The sequence below is a fragment of the Chaetomium fimeti genome (assembly GCF_033439085.1).
Source record: "Chaetomium fimeti strain CBS 168.71 chromosome Unknown B0H64scaffold_3, whole genome shotgun sequence".
Lineage (NCBI taxonomy): Eukaryota > Fungi > Ascomycota > Sordariomycetes > Sordariales > Chaetomiaceae > Chaetomium > Chaetomium fimeti.
This window is the reverse complement of record NW_026944331.1, coordinates 2351383-2376588: the sequence shown is the minus strand read 5'-3', so window position 1 is coordinate 2376588 and position 25206 is coordinate 2351383. Positions and strand designations below refer to the sequence as shown.

The window sequence follows — 25206 nt, the reverse complement described above, 5'->3', positions numbered from 1 at the left end:
GACAAGTCACTAGGCAACTTCCGCATCTCAAAAAAAAAAACATGCTGTATTTGCTCTCGACTAGGGTATCCCCACCTCCTTTTTGACAAGGCCTCAGCCGATAATGAATGTGATGCAGTTGATCCAAAATACCCCAAGAAAGCTCAAGATATCCAATGCGCAAAACCAAGACCAAATGCCCAATACGCCCAAACACCCATGCTCCAAGTAAATGCACCGATATACACAGCTTTGGCGGTATATATATAGATTTGTGCATCCTTCCCAATCCAAAATCTCACGCGAGCCGACCCCTTTCCAACATACCCCATTTAGTCATAAACGAACGTGACATCAACCCCGTCGCGCATCCCCCTTACCCTTGGCCTCCACACTCTCCATGGGGTTCTCACGCTCCTCCGCCGGCGGCGTAAACTGGCGCCGCACAAACTCCCCCGTCAGACGCGCGCTGACGGGCGTACCGGCCGCGCCGTGCGCGGAATGCGACGCCTGCCCCTCCCACCGCTGCCAGCCGGGCACCGTCTCCTCGGGCCCCTGCGACGGCGCCGACGCCGACGCCGACATCGACGTGACTGTCTTGAGCGAGGCCGCATCGCCCCCGGCCCTCGCAGCAGCGGCGGCAGCACCACCACCACCGCCACCACCACCACCCTCCCCGCCAGCCCCGGCATGGGCGAGCCCCGCCTCCCCACCGTCCGCATGCTCCCGCAACACGTCCTTCACCCCATGCACATGCTCCACCTCCTGCATCAGATCCCGATCCGTCGGCCACAGCGACTTCCTCACGGCCGACACGCCGAGCTCAAAGACGATCAGCGCGGACAGCACGATAAAGTGCACGAGCCACCACAAGCCGTCGCGGCCGAAGCCCTCGAGAAAGGCATCGCGCACGACGTACGGCCCGATCTTGCCGCCAAACACGACGCTCAGCAGGATGTTCCACAGCCACCAGCCGAGGATGGAAATAGCCATGCCGGCGAGGATGACGAGGGTGCGGTCGTGGACCTCGAGGAACATGAGCTTGACGTTGATGAAGACGACGGCGAGGGAGAAGGCGAGGGTGCCGACGGGGGTAGAGGTCGGTAGGCGCGGTGCCGTGGGCGCCGAGCGCGTAGGCGTAGTAGACGGCGTAGTAGATGATGCCCGACTCGGCGACCGCCATGGCCATCCACCCGAGGTACTGCGGGAAGTTGAAGCCGCGGCAGCGCTGCCCGAACGTGTACAGCTCCGGCACGGCGAGCAGGGTCTCGGCGGTTAGGTCGCGCTCGAAGATGCCCGGGATGATGACCGAGAGGGAGGTGAAGATGGTGTTGAAGACGGTGAGGGAGGTGGACTCGAAGAGCGAGGTGCCCGTGTAGCCGTTGTAGCGCTGGTAGTGGGCCTGCAGCAGGTAGAAGACGACCTCCTTCCAGAAGGTGCCCAGGATGTACTTGCCGCTACGAGCGTAGTTCCAGCGGCCGTGGACGAACAGCAGGCGCTGGAGGAAACGGAACTGGGCGACCGAGTAGTCCGAGATGCGCGCGGCCTGCAGGCCCTCGCGGCCGGAAATGCCGATTCCGACGTGCGAGGCCTGGATCATGGCGATGTCGTTGGCGCCGTCGCCGACGGCGAGCGTGACGGCTGAGGGGGATTGGTGCCGGATGCAACGGACGAGGTTGGCCTTTTGCGAGGGCGACGCACGGCAGCAGATAACCGAGTCGACTCTAGCGACTAGGTCGAAGAATAGCACGCGGAGCGCGGGGTTGTCCTCTACTACCGACAGCGTATGTCCGTCGATCACGGCGACCGAGTGCGGGACCATGCCGCGGCAGACGTCAGTGAGTGTCATGGCGAGCCGTTCCTGGAGATTGCCTTGCGTGATGTCCAGAATATAGACTTCGGAGAAAGGCTTGCAAATCCGGGCTGAATGGGCAATGTTGATGGCCGTCTCCCGCTTGTCGCCGGTCAACATCCAAACCTTGATGTTGGCGCGCCGGAGCTTGTCGATCGTCTCGGGCACACCCTGCTGCAGCTTATCTTCAATAGCCGTGGCCCCGGCGAGTTCATAGTCCTGTTCGATGAGCTTAGCCGCACTCTCGATGCGCTCCTGGCGTTTGACGAGGCTGGTAGTGGCCTGGAGGTACACATCCTTCCATTTCCGATAATCATCCTCCTCCAAATAGCGGTACGCAAACATGAGCGTCCGGAGCCCTTCGGTGGCAAAGTCGTCGACGTGCTGGAAACAGCGCTCAAACACGGCCGCCTCGTTGAGCGCCAATGACTCGTCCACCATCCCCTCATAAGGATCAGCGAGGCGAGCAAGCTCCAGCGACCGGGCACCTCCCACAGAGCGGCGGGGACTGTGGTAGGGATCGGATTCGCTTGGTGACGCATCTACGCCCTCGCTCTCACGGCGAGAGAGCCAGTGATCAACTTCATCCGTGATAGCCATAGAGCGCCGCCAGCTATCCCTCCGGTCCAATGTCCGCCTGATATTTATGCTATCCCGTTTATGGCTATGCATGCTTTGCCGCCGGAGAGCCATCTCTTGCTCGACACTCCTGCGCATGCTCGCCCTCCTTTCGACGGCTGAGGCAGTCTGAATGGCAAGCTGCTTTTGCCTCAAACGCGGCAAAATGACGCTATCGGCGCCCTTGGTGAAGATGCACAGCCTGCCATCAGGCATGCGGATAATGATGGACATCCGCTTGCGCTTGCTGCTAAACTCGATGACGTCCAGGATCTCATATTTCTCGGTGATGGTTGCACCAGCCGAGTTGCGCACTTGCAACGTCATAGACTGCGCCGCCCTGTCAACAACGAGGAAACCCAGTTCCTTCGCGGCCTCTACCAGAGCAAGCTCGTCGGGAGACGCAGCCTGGAAACTGATTTCCCCGTCTTCGCCCGTTTCCGGGAGACAAGTATGGCACAGCGCCAGGCAGAGGATGAACTGCCGGGTTTTGCGCGAGAACTGCGAGTGGGGCTTGTTGGCGAGATAGCGAAGGAGGTCATCCGTATTGAGCTCGGGCTGGTTTTGAGCTGGGTGGACTGAGGATTTCCACCTCGAAGTAGTGCTCGTCCGCGGAGCACGGCCGCCCTGGGCCCGACGGCTCTCAACGGGAGACTCATCCATCATCTCCGTCTCAGCTGGACGAACTGACACCCTAGGGCTCAATGCCGGGGCCTTCCCTGTCTGTTCAACGGTCTCTTTGCACGGCACACCCCGGCCACCCTTTTCGTCCTCTGCGCGCAGGTCCGCGTCATGGAGCCATGCGGTTCCGGCGACGCTCATTTTGCGGAATTTCATCAAGTTCTCAGTCAAGGTACCAGTCTTGTCGGAGAAGACATAGCTAACCTGCCCCAGGTTCTCCAGAATGGTGGTCGTGTTGGCCACCATGGGCGTATCCGTAACCGGGTCGTACATCTCGATGTCGCTGAGAAGGAACAGCTGGCCGAGCTTCACAATTTCGAGGCTGACGTAGAGCGAGAGTGGAATGAGCGTGTTGTAAGCAATGACAAAGGCGATAAAGATTTGCCCCAGCGGTACACTCCCATGGTTAAGGTACCACGCGAAGGCCTGGTACTCGCGACGCCAAACGATATAGCCGACGGTGCAACCGACGCTGAGGACGATGACGAAAAACACCAGCATGAGGACAATGCGATTGACAGCGTACTGCAGCTCTGGGGCCTTGGCGCGGACATTCTTGTTGGCGTTCATGCGGATCTTGCACTCCTCGCCGCTGTTGATGACCAGCCCAATGGCATAGGTGGTATTTCGCAGCGTCGAGCCCCTGTAGACGACCTCGTTTAGTGTAAGCGGCATGGTTTCGCCGTTGATGGTAACTCTGCCCTCGAAATTGTAAAGATCGATATTCGGGTCTTCCGACACGATTTCGGCTTCGCTCCGTCCCATTCCGGCGATGGAAGAACAGTGCTTGGCGAGTAGCGGGCAGGCCTGCTTGCTTTTCAGGTTCGTTTCGCCGTCCAACGCCATCGTCTCGATGAATGCGACGCCATTCGGGCCCGTTGCGTGGAGCAGGACGATGTCGGCGGGCACGTTCTCGTCTCGGTGCAGTCGAACGATATCTCCCACTCTCAGATCCTGCCACTCCACCTTTGCCCACTGCCCGGGCTCTGCGCCTTCAGCACACGCGGATTCCAACTCGGTCGCTTGCGCCCCTGCCTCCGCCGCCGGCTTTTCCCTCTTAAAGAATCCCCGAGACACGCGGCGCTCTATCCTGGGCTCCCTTCTAACGGTGCCCTCCGGGTCCAGCACGGAAACGGAGCTCCTATTCTCCAGCTTGTCGAGCCTGTACCTGCGGTAGTCGTCGTATCCCTCCTTTGCCATACTAAGGGCCACAAATGCGATCAGAGGCCCGATTGTCGTATATGTGCCCGTCGTGCTGAGGCCGGGTATCATCTGCAGAATACCAATGATGAGGAAATAAAAGTTGGCAAGCTTGCTGAACTGAAAAAACAGCTGCTTGGGCAGAAAATCCCAGACGGTATATCGGCTCGACCGGATGAGATTGGGCACGTAGGAGTGCCCCGTCCGCTCGTCCTTCAGGGGCTTCCGTCTCGCCAGTCCCGGTCTCAGAGGGATATGCCTCCCATCCTTGCTCGGCGGGGTCGGTTTCTGCCTCAGCAGCCCCTCCACAATGTATCGATTGTAGGCCTTCTCGGTAGCCTCCTGGACCTTGATCCACGAGCGGCTAGCAGGCCCCCTTTTGCGGTCCTTTTTCCAACCACCCCAACCGAGCTGCGAGGGCGTAACAGTGCTCTTTTCGGTATCCGCGGGTAGTTCGATGTTGTCTCGCAATTCGTCAAACGTCTGACGGGGACGGGTCAGGGAAACCCTCGGTTCTTCCGCTCGAAGGCGCGCAGGGACGGTCGAAGGTCCATCGTGCCTCGGTGGCGACGCAAGAGTGCGCGACTGGATCGTATAGAGGTCGGGAGACCTTATTGGTAGAGGTGAGCGAGGCTGTCGAACACCAGGCGACCTGCTGCTGTCAAAACTGTGGGAGCGGGCCCCTGGGCGAGCTGGAAGGAGTCTCAGCGCCGGGCGTGAGCGTGTTCCTCGAGGTTCCTCGGCTTGCGAGCTCCCTTCGGCCACGCCAGCGTTTGAAGGGAAGCTGGAACTCGAACTCTGGTGGCGCAGTTCGATCGTCTCGAGCTGGTTCCGTAGCTCTTCAGCGGTATTTCCCTGGCCGTTTTCTGCCATGCCGCGGAAACTAACAAGGTGGCCGGCACCGGACCCAGACCAGTCCTCCACAGTTCGAGCAAAAATGCCTTTGTCAACGGAAAAGCGAGAGGGTGTAATTCTGGTCTTCGGGCCGCATTTCGAGGTCGGGCAAATCACTACACAACGAAGCGGAAAGAACAATAGTTAATTGGAAACCCGAAAAAGAGAGAAACAAATTGAAAACGAGCGACTCTGGCCTGTCTGTCGCCAAGTTGGCAGGTCATGCACGGATCCAGGTGCGCGGGTGGTGGCTTCAAGTGGGTACATGTACAATCCATGCATGCACCACAATGTGTGTCGCCTTGGAGCCGAAACGAAGCGGCTTTCGGACGGCTGAAGTCGTGGTGTGGGCCAGTGACCTATCACGTCCTGTCGCACACTGGAACATTGTGGCTGTGGGGGCGGCGAGACCGCCCAATACGCCCGATGCCCTCTCCGTCTCCGTCTCCGATCCTTGTTCGGGAGCGTGGCGCTGAGCTGGGGAAGCCAGGGGGACTGAGAACGAATTCCCTGCATCGCCTTTTTCAGATCGACAAGCGGCTGACGCAAGTACATACATATGTACTTCGTCCTGCCGGAAAGAGGAGCGGCGTTTCTCGGCGAAGGATCTGGCCTACAAATAGTGTATGGAGAACAGAAATAGGAAAAGAATAAGCAGGACTGACCAGTCCCTCAATCCCTCTCGACAACCCCGGTTGTTCGTATCGCGCAGGTGGGTGACGACAAGAACTACCGGGTCAGTCGAATCGCTTGGATGAACCGGACCAGGACTGCATCTGGAGCTCCGCCTCCACCGAGGGTAAAACCTGGATGGACGGACTGGACCGGGGATCCACATGGCAAGCGCGAAGGGCGGGTTCTGTTGTGTGCGCAGTAACGACCGGACCGTCCGTGCCGTGCGTGCGTATGGTAGTTACTTTTTACGCATAATATTCTGTTATGATAGTATACTATAGTGCCGTAGGGTAAAACTGGGAGGTCCGGTTTCTCACGTAGGCTGTTTGCTGTTTCCATCTTGGGATGCAAAGTTTTATCGCTGCAGGGAACCCAGTGGGTATGTACCATCAGCAAAAACCCGAGGCAGCCCACGGGATGGCCGACAGTTTGCAGTGACTGCCTCTCAACTTGTGGTTCGCCGTCCAACAGTGGTTGCGGAGGGGCCCACGTTGCCGGATGTATCCATCCTCGTTTTTGTTCGGACAACTCGAGGAGAGGAAAATTACATTTATCAGATGATCAGCTGGGCATAACATGCGAGAGGCATTATCGAGTACCGAGTACTTTCGAGTAGATACGCAAATAATCGGGAAAAGTACACGAGAGCGACGAGGTGTTTTGAGCGGCATACACACTCGATTCCGAGACAACTCGATCGCTGTTCAAGCCAGCAATCTGTAACCTCTTTACAAGCTGGCCACCTCCACCTTTCAGCTCCCCCAGCCCTCGCTTTCCACACGCACACAACGACCCTCTGCCTTTCGAACACCAAAAGATCCATCCACCTGAACTCCCACCAACCAACTCCAAAGCACCGAGGCAAAGCAAATAGCACCCAACGGCAAGCACTCTGGGTGCAACCACGCAATCTCACTCTGTGCGGCAAACCGACGATGCAGGTAACTAACCGTGTCGCATTAGATCCCTCGGCGCTGACGTGCCGCACACAACTCTTATTTTGTTGTTGAATGCGTCAGATGTCGCGAATACGGCCCCGTCATTCAACTTCACGTTGCGAGCCCCCGCTGCTTCAACGCTGTGGCCGGCTTGGCAGCTTTGGTAGGTATGGATCGTCAAGCCGGGCCGCCCATCAGCCCTGCCAGCATGTAAAGAATGCTTGTTCACTGCCTCCGCCATCAGCGATTCCCAAAGGGAGGACACAAAGCGGCGAGATGTTTCAGTGATATCGCGATCCCATTAGGTCCTACACTAAGTCATAATAACCACACTGGTAGTAATAACCTCACACACTTGACTTCCAAGTCCACCATTCCCACGCAGCCGAATTCCAACTATCTACCGCGGTAGACAACGACAAAAGCCTCAGCTCGCATGCTCACTCAGTTCACACCTCGACAGACCACCCCGCTTCCTCACCGCGCAAAAGAAAGGGCCACCGTCACCGTTCACAGTTCTCATTCATTGCTCCCTAAAACGATGGCAAGCCAGATATCAAACTCCTGATTCCACCAAGCCAACCATCCCTAGATATTGCGAAAACGCAAATGATGCTCCCAAAACCCTCACAAAGATAAATTAGAAACACATTACCAAAAAAACAAGAGCCTCCTGGGCTTTCTTTCGCCATTCATCCTTCCTCCCGCAGCCAACGAAACATCCCATCTCCTTCTCTGGAGGCCCTCTCCGGGTGGGGTTCGGGAGACCAGGTCGCCAACGACTAGGGAATAGATATTAAAAGGCTTCTTCCCGGCGAGCGTCAGAGTAGGTAACGCCCTAGGAACAGCGACAGGCGGAAAACTTCCGCATGCAAAACAAAGAAAGAACCAAAAAGCAACGCAAGCAAGTGCGAGATCGGGCGGAAAGCGAGAAGCGCGAGACCCCGAGTCACTGTGCCAAAAAGGGAGCACAAATGGCGGGATATCGTCATGGTATATTCGTGGCTGATGGATGAAATGCGATATGAAGTCGGATTGAAGAAGTATTTGTTTGTGTGCTGGTGAATCGGAGATGGGTTGGATACGGTCGCAGCCTTTGGTCGGTCGACATGGGAGACAAAAGACGGCAGCCGGACAAGCTTCCTGGTATATACAACGACCCCCCTTAAACGCCGCAAGGAAAATTCGAGCCAAGAGAAACCCCATTCTCGATGGGTATATTGCACGTCATGAAACCATCCATGCTTTTTTGTTGCCGAGAGCGAAGTCGATAAGCATCGCCCGGATCGGAAATGCAGAGCACGACGGAAGCGGGTGATCGCTCCCAGGCAGCTACTGCGCTTGAACGCTCTCGGGCGAGAGAGAGGCTTGCTCCGCATCGAAGCGCTTCAGGTCCATGAACTGGTTGAGCTCCATGTCGGCCTGGTTCGGCTCCACAAACGGCGAGTGCGGATGGAGTGGGAGCGTCATGGTTTGCTTTCCGGTCTGGTACATGTCGTTCATATTCGCACCGTCGTCCGAGATGCCAGAGCCCTCGCAAATCGGAGGCATCGACATCGGCGGGGACTCTCCCACGATCGCCGGGTCAGGATGGTTGAACGAGAGCGGCGAGATCGACGGGGGAGGGACGCCCAGGTTTGCTGGATTGACCAGAGGCGAAAACGTGCCGCTGTATGGGGTGAAGCTGGGCGCCGAAATTCCACCGTTGTCGGGTGCCTGACTGGCAAAGAAGTTGGGGCTCGAATAGTCAGACGGCGAAGGGGCCGTTGTCGCCGAGAGCGGGTACGCTCGCATGTCCAACGCGCCAAACCCAGCCCGGGTATCGATCCGCAAGTTCGGCCCGACAGGGCCCAGCATGTTGGGCTGCTGGGGCACCGGGCTGAAGATCTGGGGATTGTGGCTCGGGGCCTGGTTTTCGGGTTGCGTAATGTGGAAGCTCGGGGGGTGCTGTAGCATCTGCATCGTCTGGAAGTCGATGGGACCAGGGACACTACGGCTACGCTGCCTCTTGTGGCCCGGCCCACGCATCATCATGGTCTGGTGGTGGTTTGGCGCAATGCCCCACTGCGATTCCTGGAACATGCCCACGTGTGGCTGTGCGAAGTTGGGCTGCGATGACGGCCGTGCCGGCGAAACCGGGGCAGACATGGACATGGGGTGGAGCTGGTCGAAAACGGGAGCAGGGGCACTGTGACGGTGAATGAAAGCTTCCAAGCTGACTAACTTCGCCAGCTGGCCGCTCAGCACCTTCGGGTTTCCACCGAGGTGATGCGTGAGCACCCGCGAAGCTTGCAGATCCTCGGTGAAGTCATTGACCTGGATGAAGGTCGCGGTGGTCGACGAGTCCATGAAGAAGTTGGGCGAATTGAGGAGCTCGATTGTGATGCCGCCAAGCTGATCCCCGCCCTCGACGTTGTTCAGGTAGATGTTCTTGATGTAAGAAAACGGGTATTCGATCTTGTACCCGGCCTGGTCGTTGTTGATGTAGTAGGTCATGGTGCACTTGTCGGGTGAGTAGAAGATGATCAAATCCATCGCGTTCTGGCCGACCCGCATCCACCTGCCGATGGTCAGGGAGCGACAGTTGAGATGATGAATCACTACAAGGGTTAGCGCAGCCCCCCTTCCGTCTCCACGTCCGTCGGCTGTCACTTACAAACTTTGCCCGGCCCAGACTGCTCACCACCCATCATCCCCTGGTGGCCGTAGGGCATGAGACCGGTGCGACCGAAGAAGCCCGGGATGCTCTTGCCCGACTCCATGGCCTGCATCGCAAGATACTGGCGCATCGACTCGGGGATCGAGTCCATGTCTTCGCCGCTTTCGAGGCTCTTCTTGGCCAGCATCTTGATCTTGGCGCGGCTGCGCAGGGTTAGCAAACAGCCGCCTCTCGAGAGGGAGGGGTTGGGCTTTGGACTTACCGGTTCTGGAACCAAATCTGAACAGACCTCTCGGTCATGTTGATCTCTTCAGCTATCCTATCGCGCACAGTGGCTGTGGGCGTCGGGTTCTTGTTGAATTCCATCTCAAGCGTCGTCAACTGGTCCTGCGTCGCCCTCTGTCTCTTCTGGTTCTTCTGCTGCTGCGTGAGGGTGCTCTTGCGGGCCGGCCGCCTCGACCCGGAGCCCTGCGATTTGGATCCATTGATGGGGGATTTCATCATTTTGCTCGGCGTGCCGGAGTTGGGCGTCGGTAGAGGAGACTTGCAGGGAGACGGCGAGGCCGACATCGACGATCCCGAGGCGGCGAATCCCTCCTCTTCCTGAATGTCGTCGTGGAACTCATCCCTGAACTCCTGCTTAAACTCCTGCTTGACCACGTCGGTCGCCATTGTGGGCGGGGTGCTGTCCGGCGCCTAGGTGGGGTGTGTCGTTCCAAAGAGTGGTATCCTTCCCTTCACCTCAGCGCGAATCCCAAGACTCCCGTGTTGGGTGTGGCGGTGTGCCAAGTCTGGTGTCGATGTCAACGCCACAAGGGCTCGGAAGTGACGGGGTTCGGCAAGCTCGGAGGAGGATGAGAAAGAATGATCGAATAATATAGGGGAAAAAGTCGTTTGTTTCAAATGAGTGTCGTCCTGCGCGAATGACCGGGCAGGAGGGTTGAGTTGGTTGGTGCTATAAGGGGGGGTAAGGTGTGGTGGCAGTCGGTGCTGCCAGAAAAATGTCGCGCACGAGGCAAAACGAGTTGAACTGGAAACCGGAAAGAATGAACGGGTTCCGATAAATTGGTTGAATGGATATTCCAAGGGAGTGACTGTGGTGAGAAAAGCGAAGGTAGAAGTGGGGAGAGGTGAAGGGGAAAGGCGGTCGACAGGAGACGACGTGAGGCGATCGAAGATGGACAAAAAGAGAGACTAGGGGGAAAAACGAGAACGGGGACATGGGGGGTTCAAGAGGAAAAGCAAAACGAGCAAGGAGCAGCGGACCCGAGTGGGCGCTCCCACACTGGGCGGGTCCCTGGTTCCCTGCCGTGAAGCGCTTTTGGCACCACAGTCCAACGGGCGAAGCAGCGAATTAGCAGGAGCCGTGGAACAGCCAGACGGTGCGGTTAACCGTGCGGAAAGGGGAAAGCCTGGGGCCTTCGTCTGATGTGCCCAATCACCGCAGCGCTGCCCTGCAGCTGACATGCAATCCAGACGGGATGGATTGCGAACTTGGGTACGCTGCCCCTCGTGCTTCCCACCGTCGCAGCCTTGCACAGCAACACAAGCTTGCCCATTTTTGAACATTCAATTCGTAGGGCCGACCCAACTGCGGCCGTTGGAGAGGAGAGCCGGGGCAGAGCAGCAGTGGCGGCAGCTGGGGGGCGACGACATGGGCATGTGTCTCCTGGCAAAACAGCCTGTGTCACCTTCCGTCGGTATATCCCTGACTGGGGTCAGGCAGCACCGTTGCTGCAAGCCTGGGGGAGGGGGGGGGGTCCGCGTTCAAAACGATGAAACTGACCGTCACTTCTCAGAAACTGTCCAGCTTTGGAGTTTCGGGCAACATGATGACCTATGCTGCATGAATCCGGTGGACACGCGCTCGGTGGACGGGATACGCAGCGGCAATCATGGCCGTGCACCGCGGTAATTCCCGCCCCGTTCTTTCCAACCGTCCGATCTCGAACCATGTGGGAAGGAACCTCAGCTGGAAAAAAGGGCTGTTGCCCTGTGGAAAAAAAAAAGACCAAAAAAAGAAAACAATGCTCGCATGGCTTCCCCGTGGAAACTCGAATAAAACCAATACCAATCAACCTAATGCCTGACATTGCAATCCGATGTCGACTCGACGTTGATTGATTCAGGAAGCACATGCGGATGCTCGCCGACCCGATCCACTCGTCAAGTTGTGCCTCGCCGACATGGCACCATGATATCCGATCGCCGAAAAGGGCACGCATGCACAGCCTCCTGATGGGCGCTCAAATGCCGCTTCTCGGCAAGCACGAGTCGGGTTGTGCAGCCTTTCCAGCACGCGCCGCGACATCGATGTGGGCCGAACACCCGCTGCCCCTGGCTTGGCAGAGCCAGGATGGCGCCCAACACCACCACGACAAGGAGTCCCACGGGACAGCTCAACCGGGCGGCGTCATCGATCATTCCCGCGAAAACAGTGACCAGGCCGTCGGGTTCCGGTGAAGTTGGATTGGGACTAGTCTGCCCATTTCTCTCCTTTCCTTGTCCTCCGCCAACTTCGCCGTTTTTGAGCAATGCCGATTTCCATCTTTGCTCCATTTGACTGCGTCACCATCGAGGAAGCAACCCCGGTGGTGTCGACGGGGGCGAAAAGGGGAGAGCGCTAAATCCAAAGAAGTGCGACAAGTCTTTCTCGCCCCCGGATCGGCCACGGCCAGAAAGGAGCAGTTGCCGTCCCACACACACGACTACATGCACCGCACAACTGCGATACACGGCGCCCTTTGGCCTTGAGCTCTGGAGTGGCCAGCTTTACCGGTGCCAGCTTACAGACATCGAACCGGCCGAGGAACGGCCTGGGCCGACAAACATTGGCAGTGCATCGCCACCTCCTATGGCACAAGACATACTGATGATGTTTCCTGCAGTGGTGGTGCATCCCGCCTTGTGCAGCAGACATGAACATACCGTGCCACTGGCGTCCTACAGTGCACAGTGTTCGCCCTTGTGGTTGCCCTCCGTCCGCGTGGGGCCTTGCGGCCGTGGAGCGCTGAAGGACCGCTCGAGGCTTTCCGTGGTGCTGCAGGCCGGACACGACAGTCACGAACCAACCGTGTCCCTTGCATTGGGCTGACGCTACCCAACCTGTCGCCCAGTCACAAACGGAATGCGCGGCATCAACTCCAGCTGTGTGCCTGGCCCCTGTGCCCTGCTTCGTACAGGTAGGTAGTAATGTAGTATATTCTCTCTGACGGAAGCGACCGACAGCAAGGAAGGTCGGTTGAGATCCGATATCTCGACAGTGACGACGAAGCCACGTCGGATATCGAAACCACAGCTCCGGTTCTTTCGGTCGAGACTGGTGGCAGATCCCGCCTGTTGTGCCCACCGTGTCGGAGGCACTGTCTCACAACCCCACCCGTCCTGAGGGCCCACTTTACCCCTGAGAGCAGCAGTGGGTCAAGATGCAGGAACAGCTTGAGAACAAGCATCAGCATTGGTCCTCCGGCTTCCCCTCCAGCAATCCGGACCAGGGTTGGTTCGCCCCCCAGGCCCCCCAGTCTCCTTTTTGGGACAGACCGCGATTTTTTCTGCACACCACCCAAAGCCCATTTTTAGTCCACATCCAAAGAGTTTACCCGTGGCCATCAGCTCCGTCTTGGCTTGGCAAAGCAAAGCAAACGCTGGACGGATCAACCCCACGTCAGTTTCCCCATTCCATCCCACGCGGCCAGAAGCGAGAACCCAGGTCTTGTTCTGTTTTATTCTGGAACTGGCAAGGTTGTGCTGAAATCGACTTTCCCCCTTTCCGACAATGTCCTCGATTAACCAATACTGAGTGCTTGACTCTCAACATCGTACACTACGAGAATTTGAAGTCCGGGTTCCAACGTGTGAGGGCGCCTCGGACTCATTGGGTAATGCGAGACTGCGGTGCGGGTTCATGCACCGAGCCGCAGGAGATGTTAAAGATGCGACAATTGGTCACTGCGGGACCGCTGTTCATGCAGGGTCAGCAACAACAACAACAACAACAACAACGCGTAGACACCGAGGCTAAACCTTCCATGGCCATGAGATTCGAAAACCGGCTCACGAGAGCGAGCCATGTGGCCGCCAAATCCCTTCATTAGGCGAAAGCGATGTCTGGGTGTGGATTGGCCATTCGCGTCGCAGGTGGCTTGCGGACCGCGACTCACCTGTCTGCTCCCTCGGTAACTCACCCGCCCGTCTTGCGAAGTGGTCGGCCTCAGCTGTGGCGCTCTCGTGCGCCCGAAAAGCCGACGACGACACGCTCACATTCCAACCACTTCTTAAAAACAAACAACACGATCGCCCAGGCTTTGACCATGATTCCATGTTTGGCCAAGCCATAGAGGCAACCACGGGTGACGACCCTCGGGCCGTTCCAGAGTTCTACACTAGAAACAATTGCGCTTCGCAGACAACCCTCCCTCTGGTGCAGTGTGTGCCTCTCTCGAACTTCGATAGCGCTTCGGTCGAACTCTTTCCCGTCTTCAACCCCCTGTCGATAGGCGTATCACTAAGACTCCTCCCCCGGATCTGACGATCACCTCCGACGAACGCGGCCACGTCACTTCATGCGGCTCCCGGCTCCCGCATCGAGGCCGAGACGTTGCAGCAGGCGAGCCACCGACGAATTCGTCTGTTGCGAGAGTCTCCACTGCTGCGTCGGGGTCTCAACGTGTTGCACAACTCGCCGTCTACCGCAGTCGTGTACACAGTGTTTCGGCTTTTGCCCGACGTTCCCTGTCCACCTGTAACAGTCAGTCATCCGAACAATTATGCCTGCTCAGGCGGGTTTCGTCTCATCTCAGAGTCAACAACGTCAACCCGCCCATCATTTCTAAGCTCCTCCTATTCTTCCAACGCGACACATCACATCTTGGACGCGCTCCCCTATTCCACTGTCTCCCCCTTCCCCCCCCCATTTAAGGAGCATCACTTTGCGGTCCGCGTTATGAACGGACTGATCACCCGTGTTCATGCGTGAGCGGTTATTTTTGGATAGCGTCATCCCGGTCGAAGCGCTCGGTTAAAGCCGGGGTGCGCGGTAAACCAAGCGCGTGTGTCGCAGAGTCGAGGAGGTCCACTTGGAGGTTATGCTGGTGTTCTGTGTTAGGCCTAGCGACGGGTTCCAAAGGCACTGAAGGATGCCTCATCTAGGACTATCCCAGCAGCGTGGCGTTTCGAGTTGCGAGACCGAGATCGAACCGCTTGCTTGTGAGATCGAGCTCGAGGATCCAGGAACCGTCGCGTTGTTGCATCATAGTCCTCTTGGCAAACTCATGGATATGGGAATGCGTGAATCACTGGACCTAGGTACTTGTGGAGTAGGCGGTGATATAATATCCCAAGCACAGCTCTTATCTCCTATGTATGGCATGTTGGCTGTTGTTTGCACATCCCTTCCAGGCTCAATTCGTTTTTAGGTTGTCTATGGACATCCTGCCATTAAGTCTTTCTGGTGTATATTATTTTATTCGTATATCCACATTGGGCATTACCACATTGCGGTCTGTTGATGGGTGCAAAAGCAGCAACGAATGGTTAACCGTGCCCATCAACAAAAATATCACCCTGGGTTGCAACTAGGAGATATCTACGGTTGTGTTCTGAGTTGACTCTTCAGTTTGGTTGTTTGGCAACCCTTATGTTTGAAGCATAAAAGCCACGGCTAGGTATTACCATCAGAGTTCTTTCATGACCTCACCCACCGCTCGCGCTGCCATCCTCTTCCGTTGCTCCTCCGGTAGCCCGGCGCTTGCGTCTCTCACCGCTTGGAGTTTCATCATCATCCGTTCTAACTGTTGAACATCGTCCTCGCCAGCCTCCTCATCTTCGTCAACACCTCCGCGAGAGCCCTCCCCACCCCCATTCCCGCCTCCAGACCAAATGGCTTTCCTCAACCCGAGAAAGTCCTCCCGATCAAATCCGAAATCGAGCTTTTCCGGGTCAAGTTCCTCGTCCTCGTCTCCGCCCTGCTGTCCCTTCGCTTCCCAGCCATCTCCTTCATCTCCCTCGGGGCCCATCCCGCCACCCGACCAGTCATTCGCCTCCAGGGCCTCCATGACCCTCGCCAAACCCATCCTCTCCCCAAACTCATTCCTCTTCCCCCCCTCTCCCTTCCCCCCTTCCCCCCTCTTTATCCCAGTCTCGGCGACATGAACAAACTCCAACCCCCACTCAGCACACAAATCCTCCCACTCGTCCAACTCCTCTCCATCCCCACCCTCCCCAACCCCCTTCCCAACCCCCATCGCCAACCCCACCCCGTCCCACTCCCACCCACCCAAGCCCTCCTTCACAACCCGCCCAACCTGCCCGACCAGCTCCCTCGCCCGCGCCGCGCTCTCCCCAGATGCCGAACCACCACCCGAACCACCACTACCCGGACCCGACCCCCCTTTGCTAGCCCGGGGCTGGGTGGGAGAGGGCAGCGCAAAAACGACGACCACCCCGCCCAGCACGTCCAGCACCTCGGCGGCTTCGGGCGCGAGGAAGGAGGCGGCCCACTCGGTGGGGGAGGCGATCAGGTCGAGCCAGATGGGGACGGAGGCGGTGTAGTAGGCGGTTTTGAGGGGGAGGGCGTGGGTTGTGCCGGCGAGGGTTGTTGCTGGGGTCGTTTCTGGTGCTGTCGGGAGGCCCGGGGGGGTTGTTGTTGTTGTCGTGGGTTGGGGGGCCTCTGCTGGTGGGGTGGTGGTGGTGGTGGTGGTGGTTTTGGGTGGTGTTTCTTTTTGGGCTTCTTCTTCTTCTTCCGCGTCCTCTTCGGGGGATGGGGTGGGTTGGGGGGTTGGGTGGGTGCCGGTTAGGTCTGTTTTGCGGGGGAAGGGTGAGTTAGTGGGCGAGGTAGGATGAAGGGGGAATGATGAAATAAAACGGGGTATGAGGGGCGGGATGGAATTAGTTTTAATAGTGGTTCATACCTTTGATGACATTGCTCAAATGCTGCGTCGAGTCGCTCAGCGCGACGGCGAGAATCCGGCGGGGGTTTGAGATTTCCATTTTTGTTTTGTTTGAGTTCGCTGTCCTGAGTTGACGATGGTGGGGTGATGTTCTGAGGGGTCGTCAAACGCTGGAGTGGTAACTTTGTGATACCGAATACGTTACTTACGATACATAGTCTGTGACATCATGTCAACGACAAAACCCTAACCCGTCGTTACATGCCGCAACCAGCTCAAGCACTCCTTTTCGCGGCAGTCCTCTCAGACATGCAGGGTGGCAGCCTCACATAAGCTTATCCGCACTTGACTTGATTGTTTCTAGTGTATACTACCGAACTGTGATTCCCATGAAAACAAACCGACAGCCATTAGAAACCCCATATTTATGATCCACCACATATCCGAGATACAAACGCGCTATATTTCAGGCCGGATTCGCCGGAGAAGAGTGACCCTGTATTTCCCGCCCAAAACAAAACAAACCCAGAGCTTATCCTATACTTGGCGTTTTTCCCGAACGTGGCCATCTAGGTATGGGAGCCCTTGCTCCCAAGTCCGGATTCAACGTCATCCCAATTTCTCTCCTACCGCTGTGGGAGACCATTCTCAAACCACAACAAAGTCTCGCAGGATGCAAGCGGATACCATCGGAACCCCACTCCCACGCCACCGGGATCGGCACGGAAACTATGTCTCACCCGCACGCCCTCCTCGGCGACTTTCTCGACCCCACGATAACGCAGAGTCGGCCCAACTCGAAGGCGCACCCACACAGCGCACAGGCCTAACACCTCCCACACCCCGGAATTGTCTCCAGCAAAAACTGGGCTCGGGGAGAAACAAAAAAAAAAAAATACCCCACAAAACAGGCGGGCGGGCTGCCGTCATTCTCAGACATGGGATGAGCCCATCCATCACCACTCCGGCAACGGCGCCATGGCAAACGGCCCCAGCCCGGATACCCCCATGCCGGCGCTGTCGAGGTTGGCAGGTTGCGTGCCAAAGCCCCAATCCATCTGCCAGTAGTCGTCCAGGGAGGCGTGGGGGTCCATGGCAAAGTCGAGGGGCTCGGCGGGGGCGAACTCGGGGGCGTCGAAGGGGATCGGGGGCGTGGGCTGGGCGGCCTCGACCTTGCACTCGACGTCGGGGAGGCAGAGGCGCAGCTTGTCGACGTAGAAGGGGACCTGGGCCGGCTGGCCCGTCTTGGCGAGGACGAGCTGCTCGCGCATCTTCCAGGCCTGCAGCACGTAGACGGCGAGCGTCATGTAGTTCTTGTTGGTCATGTCGAACAGCTCCGGGTGGAACGAGTAGACGACGTCGACCTGCCGCCACGCGCGCTCCACCAGCGACCCGCTCACCAGCGAGCCCTCGGTGCGCCGGCACAGCTGCCCGGCCATGTACATGAAGATGTCGAGCTGGAAGTGCAGCAGCGAGAACCAGGCGAAGCCGCGGTTCGAGGTCGAGTTGTAGTTGGCCTCGTTGTGCTCGAGCGTCCCGATGGCGATCTTGAAGGTGTTGTCCGAGGCCGACTTCACTTCGCCCCCCCAATCGAGCTGCTCCTTCGGGGGGGTCATCAGTTCTTCGAGCTTCATGAAAAGGTGCTTCTTCATCTCGAGCGCCATGGCGTGCACAGGGCCGGCCGAGGAATCGCAGTGTTTATCGAGAATTTCCTTTAGGTCTTCGCGGAGCTGTGCGACTCCCCGTCGGTATGTCGCCAGCTGCTCTGCCGTGGGTGCCCCCTTGCCCGTCGACATGGACTCGTCTTCCGGTATCATAACGACCCCTTCAAAGCCGGGCATCTCCATTAGGAACTTGGCAAATCTGTACGTTATCAGGCAGAAGATCATCTCGGTAGGGCCGTCGCGGTCTTGGAACGGTTCCTCGGACGTCGGGAAGATGTCGGCGTCGTTGACGTTCGAGGGCGATTTCGTGTCGCTGTTTCTCGGGAGTAAGTTGTGGCTGAGCCCGGAGAACATGGCGTATTTGGCATCCGTCATGATGATTTGCCACCAGAGACGCCTTCGCATTTCGGACTCGAACGGAGAGAGGCCCAGGGTTGCCCCGTCACGGTGCAGGCCCATCTTTTGCGCGATGCGAATAGCCACGCCGCCTAGGATCCAGACCGCATGCCGGTCGTACCGGCCCTGGAGGGAGATCTGCGCACCAGCGTTAGCGAGGAGCGGGTGACACGGCTGTCAGGGGGTTCGCACCAGGTAGATAACGAGGGCTTGGAGGATTATCATGTCGTGGGACCTGAGAAACCCTACCCTGACCAGGGTTAACCGAACCCCCGACGAGTATCTTTGGAGAGCTTCTTCTCTGGCTATCCCAAGGAGCGCCTTGCACTCGTCGGGCGTCATCGCCACGACCGCCATGACAAAGATCGAGAACAGGAGCGCCTCGACGTTCCTAGGTAGCGCTTTCGAGTCGGTAATGACGGCCGCCATATAGGGCTGCACGGACGGGACGTGGATAATCTTGGTTAGTGGGTTCACCCTGTCTAAATACACTTGCCACAGGGGAAGTATCTGGGCGGGGGAGGGCCAGAGGTTGGCGAGGTCGACTTCCGGGCTGTCGCCGCCGAGCAGCATCTCGGTATTATCGTCGGTGGTCATGCTCTCCGGGCTGGCCTCGTAGGAATCCTCGTCGTCCATCATTTTCCTCATAGTTCGGACCTGTCACAGGTGGTGGCACTGTAAGCATGTATCGGGCGCAAACGGATCAAGGCATCGACGAACTTCCTCGTAGATAACGCCCAGCAACGGGCTGTCCACAAACCGGACATTTCCGTCTTCGTTGACCAGTTTCCCCGTCGGTTGCCATTCCGAGGTATCCGACGCGGCGGTGGGTTGGGAGAGCAGTAATGACTGCTGTTCGGCCAGCATTTTGGCATAGTCTTTGATCATCACCTCGCAGCGAGCTAGCCGGTCAGTCAGGTCCTGGTGAGGCCGCCTGCGCTTGCGCGGTTCCGCGGGGGTGCTTGGCGTGCATTTTACGTTCGCCTCGAATAAAGGTCAGCGATGCATCAAGATAATAAAGAGATACCACTCCTGAGGCGGGCGACGATGAGCTTGGCGCATGTTCGTACCTTGGTGCAGTTGGCGCATGGGAAGTGTCTGTCGCATTTGATCTTGCGGTGCTGGCAGAGTTCGCAGGCGAGGATACGGCGCGGGGGTTTGCCGTGGATCGGGATGCCTGAATTTGACGCCGTGTTTGGCCTGTTATTGTTGTTGTGGTTGTCGTTGTTGGGAACTGGGGTCGAGGCCTGTGAGGTTGTGGCCTCTGAAGCCGGGGTGGTTGACGCATCCATGGCCCGCTGATACCTATGCTAATATGTCGGGTGGCGGTCGCCGCGGGGAACGAGTGTTGGCGGGGTGCTTAGCGCCTTTATACTTGTAAAGGGCTCCCAGTGAAGGAATACGCGGAAACAGGTCGAATCTTCAGGTGCATGTAATTGTATGCACCCATCCGGGCTGTTGACATGGAAGGCAAGGGATCGTTAAGTAAAAGTAGATAGGTAGTTAAGGCGCCCTGTGCAGTCGCAAATGGAAGCCAGTCTGGTTCATGACATGACTGCGGACTGCCGGCTACGTAATGTTCCGGGCTGGCTGTCTCTTTTTGTTTCGAAACCCGCAGTCGCCTCGGAGGTCGGCGCGCACAATCTCCCTTCTTTCGTCTTGGTTGTTCCTGAGCCCGCAGCTTCCGGTCATTGGTTGCCAAAAAGTCCCCAGGCTGCCAGGCTGACAACAGTGGGTCTGCTCCACCTCCACCATCAAAGAGCAGACCCAAAAGAGTCCTCCCCATGGTCCTGGGAGGTGGTCCTGGGATGTGCTCCTGAGGCATCCAACTTGAGTCCCATGTTCCACAGCATAGTTACGGGCTGCTACCTTCAATACAGATCTCTGAATACCGGGTGCCTCATGCCGGACATTAACCTCGGAGAGGTTTATGGATACCTAGAGCCTAGACCACCACCGACATGAGGAAATGGCGGTGGGGATTTCGTGACCAGTACACATTACTGGTTGAACATTATCGTCATGACGATACCTGGCAGCCAGGCATCATGAAAGCAGGGCGATCGAGTCTGGAACTGATATGCAAACGGCTCAAGGTGTGTCTCCTCTGCATGCTGTTTGTTGGTGCCTGTCTCGAAACCGAAAGCGAGCCTTGACAGCCGTTTGCGCTCTGCAAAGACTGATGAATGCAGCAATTTGTTACCACCATCTGACCAATTGCGGTACTTCGTGCACCGGGGTTGACATTTCTGTCGGTTCGTTGCGGTCTTGTTCTGGATGCCTGGACGTACTTGTTCAAATGACAAATGGCAAGACGCCCAGTAAAAACCATTCAAGCAAGTTAGGTTGAGCTTGAATCAAACTGAGGGACCATAGGGTTGTGATAGGCAGAAGTGTTGTTGATTATCCAACCAATCCAGGTGGTGGTGGTGGTTGTTGTCGTCGTTGTTATTGGAACTTCCATCGATTCCTCAGCACTCGAAGACGGCCGATACAGCGGCCAAGCGCGGCAAAACCCGCTCGGGCTTGACTGCCGATCTCAAAGTCAATAACTAAATGTCTGCCTGTCCTTTAACACTTCTACCTGCATTGTCTCAGTAGCCTCGTAAGGAGGATTCCGCTCAGACCGCCCGGGGACATCATCACTATTGTTACCGTGTTGATTGGCGAAGGCGAGCTGGCTAAAGACAAGGGGCACTCAGAGAACCGGAGTCGTTGAGGTCAGAGATGATTTATTGTAGGGGCAGTATCTTCTGGGACGGCACAGACGGGTGTGGCCGCTACCAAGGCTCTGGACGGCACGGCATGGGCTGGAATCAGCTGCCTCTTCTTGGCAGCGCGCACCACCTTGAGATGTTTCCTGCTCGTGACATGTGCCTGCCACAGCTCTTCAGTTAACAGCGTCTTCTTGCAGACCTCGCAAGTCTTGCGACAGGGCGTGTCCTGGCGGTTGCTCCTTTCAACTGTTCCAGCCAGGACTTCCCTCGCCATTTCGGACATCCCGGTTGCTGGGGGCAAGGGTTCACGGGCGAGAAACTGCCTCGTCAACTCGACCCCCTTGTCCAACACCTCTGCGTTCCACCGCTGGATGTCCGAACTGTCGAGGAGGTAGAGCCGATCTAGCAGCTTCTCTTCCTGGAGGGATGAGATGGTCTTCATTGTCATCCAGCGCACCTGATATTTTGCGTACTGGCGCGTCGCAGACTTGGTGTCTTCAATGCCCGCCAGCTTGAGCTTATCCAGCCCGGGACTGTCAGGGGTTTCCCTCTCCGCTGTGAGGTAAGGCTCGAATTGGCGGAAGCCAATGGATTGCCAGATCCCCTTTGAGCGGTCGACCGTTTCACCGGCCGCGAGTCTCTGGCGGAGGTAATCATAAACCTCGGCCGTCTCGCGGAGCAGGCCATTCTGCACCATCCTGTCTACGCGCTTGTCGAGCCGCTCGTTAAGCACTTCCCGCTGGGCATAGAGCCAGAACAGAAGTATCTCGCCGAGGTCATGGTCTCGCGCGCGGCTCTCCGATGCCCACTTGGACTCTTTTTTGCTCCGCTGCTCCGCGTAGATGTCGGACGCACGGCGGCCTGTGGCAAAGTAGATTTCTAACGACGTCCGTATCTTGCGTGCATCATTCGGGTGCCATTTGTCCGCCATGACGGGATCGACTTCACGCAGCTTTGCCAGCATTGCCTCTGGAGTGTCTGTCAGGATCGGGTGTTTCGCAGCCAGTTCGTCACGGTTCGATGCGCCGCCTTCCAGTGCTGGTTGGTTGTCCACAACCCTTCCCTCAAAGAGCAGCCCGTCGAGGTAGTAGGAGGTGCCGCCCACCACAATCGGAAGCTTTCCTCGACCGCGAATCTCGGATATCATCTTTGTGGCTTCCTTTTTGAACTGCGTGACAACCCAAGGGTCTTCGCCGAGTTCGATGCTGCCGAGGAGATGATGGGGGACCCCCCGCTGCTCCTGGGTCGTGAGCTTGTTGGTTATGATCGGCAGCCCCTTGTATAGCTGCATCGCATCCGCGTTTATGATCTCGCCATTGTATCTCGTCGCCAGTTCAACGGCGAGCTGGTCGCTGTCAGCCACATTTGACGCCTTTCAGAGCACGTGCAAATAGCAAAGTGACATACGTACGTCCGACTTGCCAGTCCCGGTCGAGCCGTAGATGATGATGAGGGGTGTCATTCTTTTGACGGTAGCTCTGCCTGAACGCAGCGCGGAGCCGAGGAGGGGAACAAAACGGGAGAGGAAGCCCATCGGCGTCGCGCGGTGCTGAGTCGCAGCGGCATCTTTCAAGGCTTCGGGGCAGGTCTTCGATTTTTGGAGAAGGTGAAGGAACCCCACAGACCGATTGTTGGAGAAGCCTTGGCGAAGTTCCAGCCGCAAGCCGGTGCACGGAGCAGCCGCTGCTTGTTTTGGATTGGGTGCATCTGTCACGTGTGGACCCATTTCGAAATTGGACACATCACAGAATAACTCTGAAGCCAGATCTTTAAGGAGCCGTTTCTCCAGCTGCTTGCCTCCTCTTTCCCCCTTTCCGAATCCCCATTGCGCCGACGACAACTCGCTCCCTTTGCAGAGTCGTTGTCGCTCACTCCGCCACTTCTTTTTTTCTTCTGGATGATTTAATATTTGGTTTTCCCTTCCAATTGCCCAACATGAGTTCCTGTAAGTTGCAGCGCGGCGCGTCCCGGAGCTCGTGTGTCTGCTGGAGAGCTTGCGCGACTCGTGCAGCTCTTCCAGCTGAGGCGAGCCCCGTGTTCTTGATTAATGTTCGCGACAATGCGCTGACCATCTCCTTCGCCGTGCAGTACGGTTCCTCGACCTCGTCAAGCCCTTCGTGCCGTTCCTCCCCGAGGTTCAGCAGCCCGAGACCAAGATCCCCTTCAACCAAAAGTTGATGTGGACGGGCTTGACCCTCCTGATCTTCCTGGTCATGAGCCAAATGCCGCTCTACGGTATCGTTTCGTCGGACACATCCGATCCGCTATACTGGTTGCGTATGATGATGGCGAGTAACCGAGGTACCTTGATGGAACTCGGTATCACGCCCATCATCTCGTCTGGCATGGTCTTCCAGCTCCTCGCCGGTACCCACATGATCGACGTCAACCTCGACCTCAAGTCCGACCGCGAACTGTACCAGACCGCCCAGAAGCTCTTCGCCCTCATCCTCTCGGTCGGCACCGCCACCGTCTACGTCTTCACCGGTCTCTATGGCCCCCCGAGCGAGCTCGGTGCCGGCATTGTCTTCCTGCTCATTCTGCAGTTGGTCATCGCTGGCATGATCGTCATTCTCCTCGATGAGCTTCTCCAGAAGGGTTACGGCCTTGGCAGCGGTATCTCGCTGTTCATTGCCACCAACATCTGCGAGTCCATCATGTGGAAGGCTTTCTCCCCGACTTCGATCAACACCGGCCGTGGCCCCGAGTACGAGGGTGCCGTCATCGCCCTCTTCCACCTGCTCATGACTTGGCCCAACAAGCAGCGCGCGCTCCAGGAGGCTTTCTACCGCCAGAACCTGCCCAACATCATGAACCTGCTCGCAACCCTCGCCGTTTTCGCCGCTGTCATTTACCTGCAGGGCTTCCGCGTCGAGATCCCGGTCAAGTCGTCGCGCCAGCGTGGTGCTCGTGGCTCGTACCCCATCCGCCTGTTCTACACCTCGAACATGCCCATCATGCTGCAGTCGGCCCTGTCCTCCAACATCTTCCTGATCAGCCAGATGCTGTACTCGCGCTTCTCGGAGAACCTCTTGGTCCGCCTCTTCGGTGTCTGGGAGGCCAAGGACGGCTCTTCGCAGCTGTCGGCCGTTTCCGGTCTCGTCTACTACATGTCGCCTCCTCTCAACTTCAAGGACGCCCTGCTGGACCCCATCCACACCGCCGTCTACATCGCCTACATGCTGACTGCCTGCGCCATCTTCTCCAAGACGTGGATTGAGGTGTCTGGCTCGAGCCCCCGCGATGTTGCCAAGCAGCTCAAGGACCAGGGCCTCGTCATGGCTGGCCACCGTGAGCAGAGCATGTACAAGGAGCTCAAGCGCATCATCCCCACCGCCGCTGCCTTCGGTGGTGCCTGTATCGGCGCTCTCTCTGTCGCCAGTGACCTCATGGGCGCGCTTGGCTCTGGCACCGGAACCCTCCTTGCCGTCACGTAAGCTGAACCACCCTCGAATTAACAACCTATGGCACGGGCTAACTTGACTTAGGATTATTTACGGCTACTTCGAAATCGCCGCCAAGGAGGGAGATTTGGCGGGCATGAAGGGTATGATCATGGGCTGAGCAGCCAAACTATCTCTTTGCCGCTTGCTGCGCTCCTCGACCCATTTGCCGGTCGCGTTTCGCATCCGGAATTTAGTCGTGTCGATTTAGTCTGTAATTGTCTGGGGAGTCAAGCGCTGGCTTTACTGTATAGTAGCAACGAAGCAAGATTATAAAGGGAGGCTTCCTAAAAGCGGGCGGGTTATTTTGCATCCAGACGGGCAGTCGAATCGGGAGGTCTTTAAATAGTAAATTACGGGGCTTAGGCGCTCGGGTTGCTCATCAAGATGTTTTGAATTATTTTGCTCAGTTGCATGGGATAGCGCGAACGAGCCGGATACAGTTTCAAAGAGGTAAACATCAAAACAATAATTTCCAACCACCCCGCACATCACACACGCACACACGCACACACAAACACACAAACACAACATACACACCTCTGGCTTGCGATGGCTGCACCAGCAAATGTAGCCGCCAATGTCTTGTTAGGTTTCAAATGG

At 57.3% G+C, this 25206-nt stretch overlaps 6 protein-coding genes across 6 annotated transcripts; 1 reads left to right on the top strand and 5 right to left on the bottom strand.

Moving 5' to 3' along the window:
• Positions 1-28: 28 nt before the first annotated feature.
• B0H64DRAFT_431297 (uncharacterized protein) lies at positions 29-5432 on the bottom strand. The gene is made up of 2 exons (XM_062805962.1): positions 1127-5432; positions 29-1020 (listed from the first exon to the last, which is right to left on the bottom strand). Exons 1-2 carry the CDS (start codon positions 5201-5203, stop codon positions 334-336), a joined length of 4764 nt encoding a protein of 1587 aa, XP_062660848.1. The 5' UTR covers positions 5204-5432; the 3' UTR covers positions 29-333.
• Positions 5433-7849: 2417 nt separating this feature from the next.
• Positions 7850-10281, bottom strand: B0H64DRAFT_122702 (uncharacterized protein). Its single transcript, XM_062797984.1, has 3 exons — positions 9759-10281; positions 9494-9699; positions 7850-9437 (listed from the first exon to the last, which is right to left on the bottom strand). The coding sequence occupies exons 1-3, from the start codon at positions 10166-10168 to the stop codon at positions 8170-8172; spliced, it is 1884 nt and encodes a 627-aa protein (XP_062660847.1). The 5' UTR covers positions 10169-10281; the 3' UTR covers positions 7850-8169.
• Positions 10282-15168: 4887 nt separating this feature from the next.
• Positions 15169-16483, bottom strand: B0H64DRAFT_440804 (uncharacterized protein; the record flags this gene model as incomplete). Its single annotated transcript, XM_062806509.1, has 2 exons — positions 15169-16292; positions 16405-16483. The coding sequence occupies 2 exons, from the start codon at positions 16481-16483 to the stop codon at positions 15169-15171; spliced, it is 1203 nt and encodes a 400-aa protein (XP_062660846.1).
• Positions 16484-17339: 856 nt separating this feature from the next.
• Positions 17340-19735, bottom strand: B0H64DRAFT_319629 (fungal-specific transcription factor domain-containing protein; the record flags this gene model as incomplete). The annotated part of the gene is made up of 3 exons (XM_062800438.1): positions 17340-18581; positions 18636-19100; positions 19514-19735. The coding sequence occupies 3 exons, from the start codon at positions 19733-19735 to the stop codon at positions 17340-17342; spliced, it is 1929 nt and encodes a 642-aa protein (XP_062660845.1).
• Positions 19736-20743: 1008 nt separating this feature from the next.
• On the bottom strand, positions 20744-22754 carry B0H64DRAFT_122648 (IPP transferase-domain-containing protein). The gene is made up of 3 exons (XM_062797983.1): positions 22572-22754; positions 21032-22505; positions 20744-20973 (listed from the first exon to the last, which is right to left on the bottom strand). The coding sequence occupies exons 1-2, from the start codon at positions 22692-22694 to the stop codon at positions 21165-21167; spliced, it is 1464 nt and encodes a 487-aa protein (XP_062660844.1). The 5' UTR covers positions 22695-22754; the 3' UTR covers positions 20744-20973; positions 21032-21164.
• Positions 22755-22915: 161 nt separating this feature from the next.
• B0H64DRAFT_357266 (protein transport protein SEC61 alpha subunit) lies at positions 22916-25083 on the top strand. The gene is made up of 3 exons (XM_062801614.1): positions 22916-23105; positions 23249-24593; positions 24649-25083. Exons 1-3 carry the CDS (start codon positions 23096-23098, stop codon positions 24722-24724), a joined length of 1431 nt encoding a protein of 476 aa, XP_062660843.1. The 5' UTR covers positions 22916-23095; the 3' UTR covers positions 24725-25083.
• The last annotated feature ends 123 nt before the right edge of the window (positions 25084-25206 follow it).

Coding starts and splice junctions, on each gene's coding strand:
- B0H64DRAFT_431297 (XM_062805962.1), bottom strand. CDS start 5,203: ATGGCAGAAAACGGCCAGGGAAATACCGCTGAAGAGCTACGGAACCAG. Junction 1,021..1,126: donor CGGGCATCATCTACTACGCC/GTCTACTACGCC, acceptor ATCAACGTCAAG/CTCATGTTCCTCGAGGTCCA.
- B0H64DRAFT_122702 (XM_062797984.1), bottom strand. CDS start 10,168: ATGGCGACCGACGTGGTCAAGCAGGAGTTTAAGCAGGAGTTCAGGGAT. Junction 9,700..9,758: donor CAGATTTGGTTCCAGAACCG/GTAAGTCCAAAG, acceptor AACCCTGCGCAG/CCGCGCCAAGATCAAGATGC. Junction 9,438..9,493: donor GTCTGGGCCGGGCAAAGTTT/GTAAGTGACAGC, acceptor TAACCCTTGTAG/TGATTCATCATCTCAACTGT.
- B0H64DRAFT_122648 (XM_062797983.1), bottom strand. CDS start 22,694: ATGGGCTTCCTCTCCCGTTTTGTTCCCCTCCTCGGCTCCGCGCTGCGT. Junction 22,506..22,571: donor CCGGGACTGGCAAGTCGGAC/GTACGTATGTCA, acceptor GACAGCGACCAG/CTCGCCGTTGAACTGGCGAC.
- B0H64DRAFT_357266 (XM_062801614.1), top strand. Junction 24,594..24,648: donor GGAACCCTCCTTGCCGTCAC/GTAAGCTGAACC, acceptor AACTTGACTTAG/GATTATTTACGGCTACTTCG.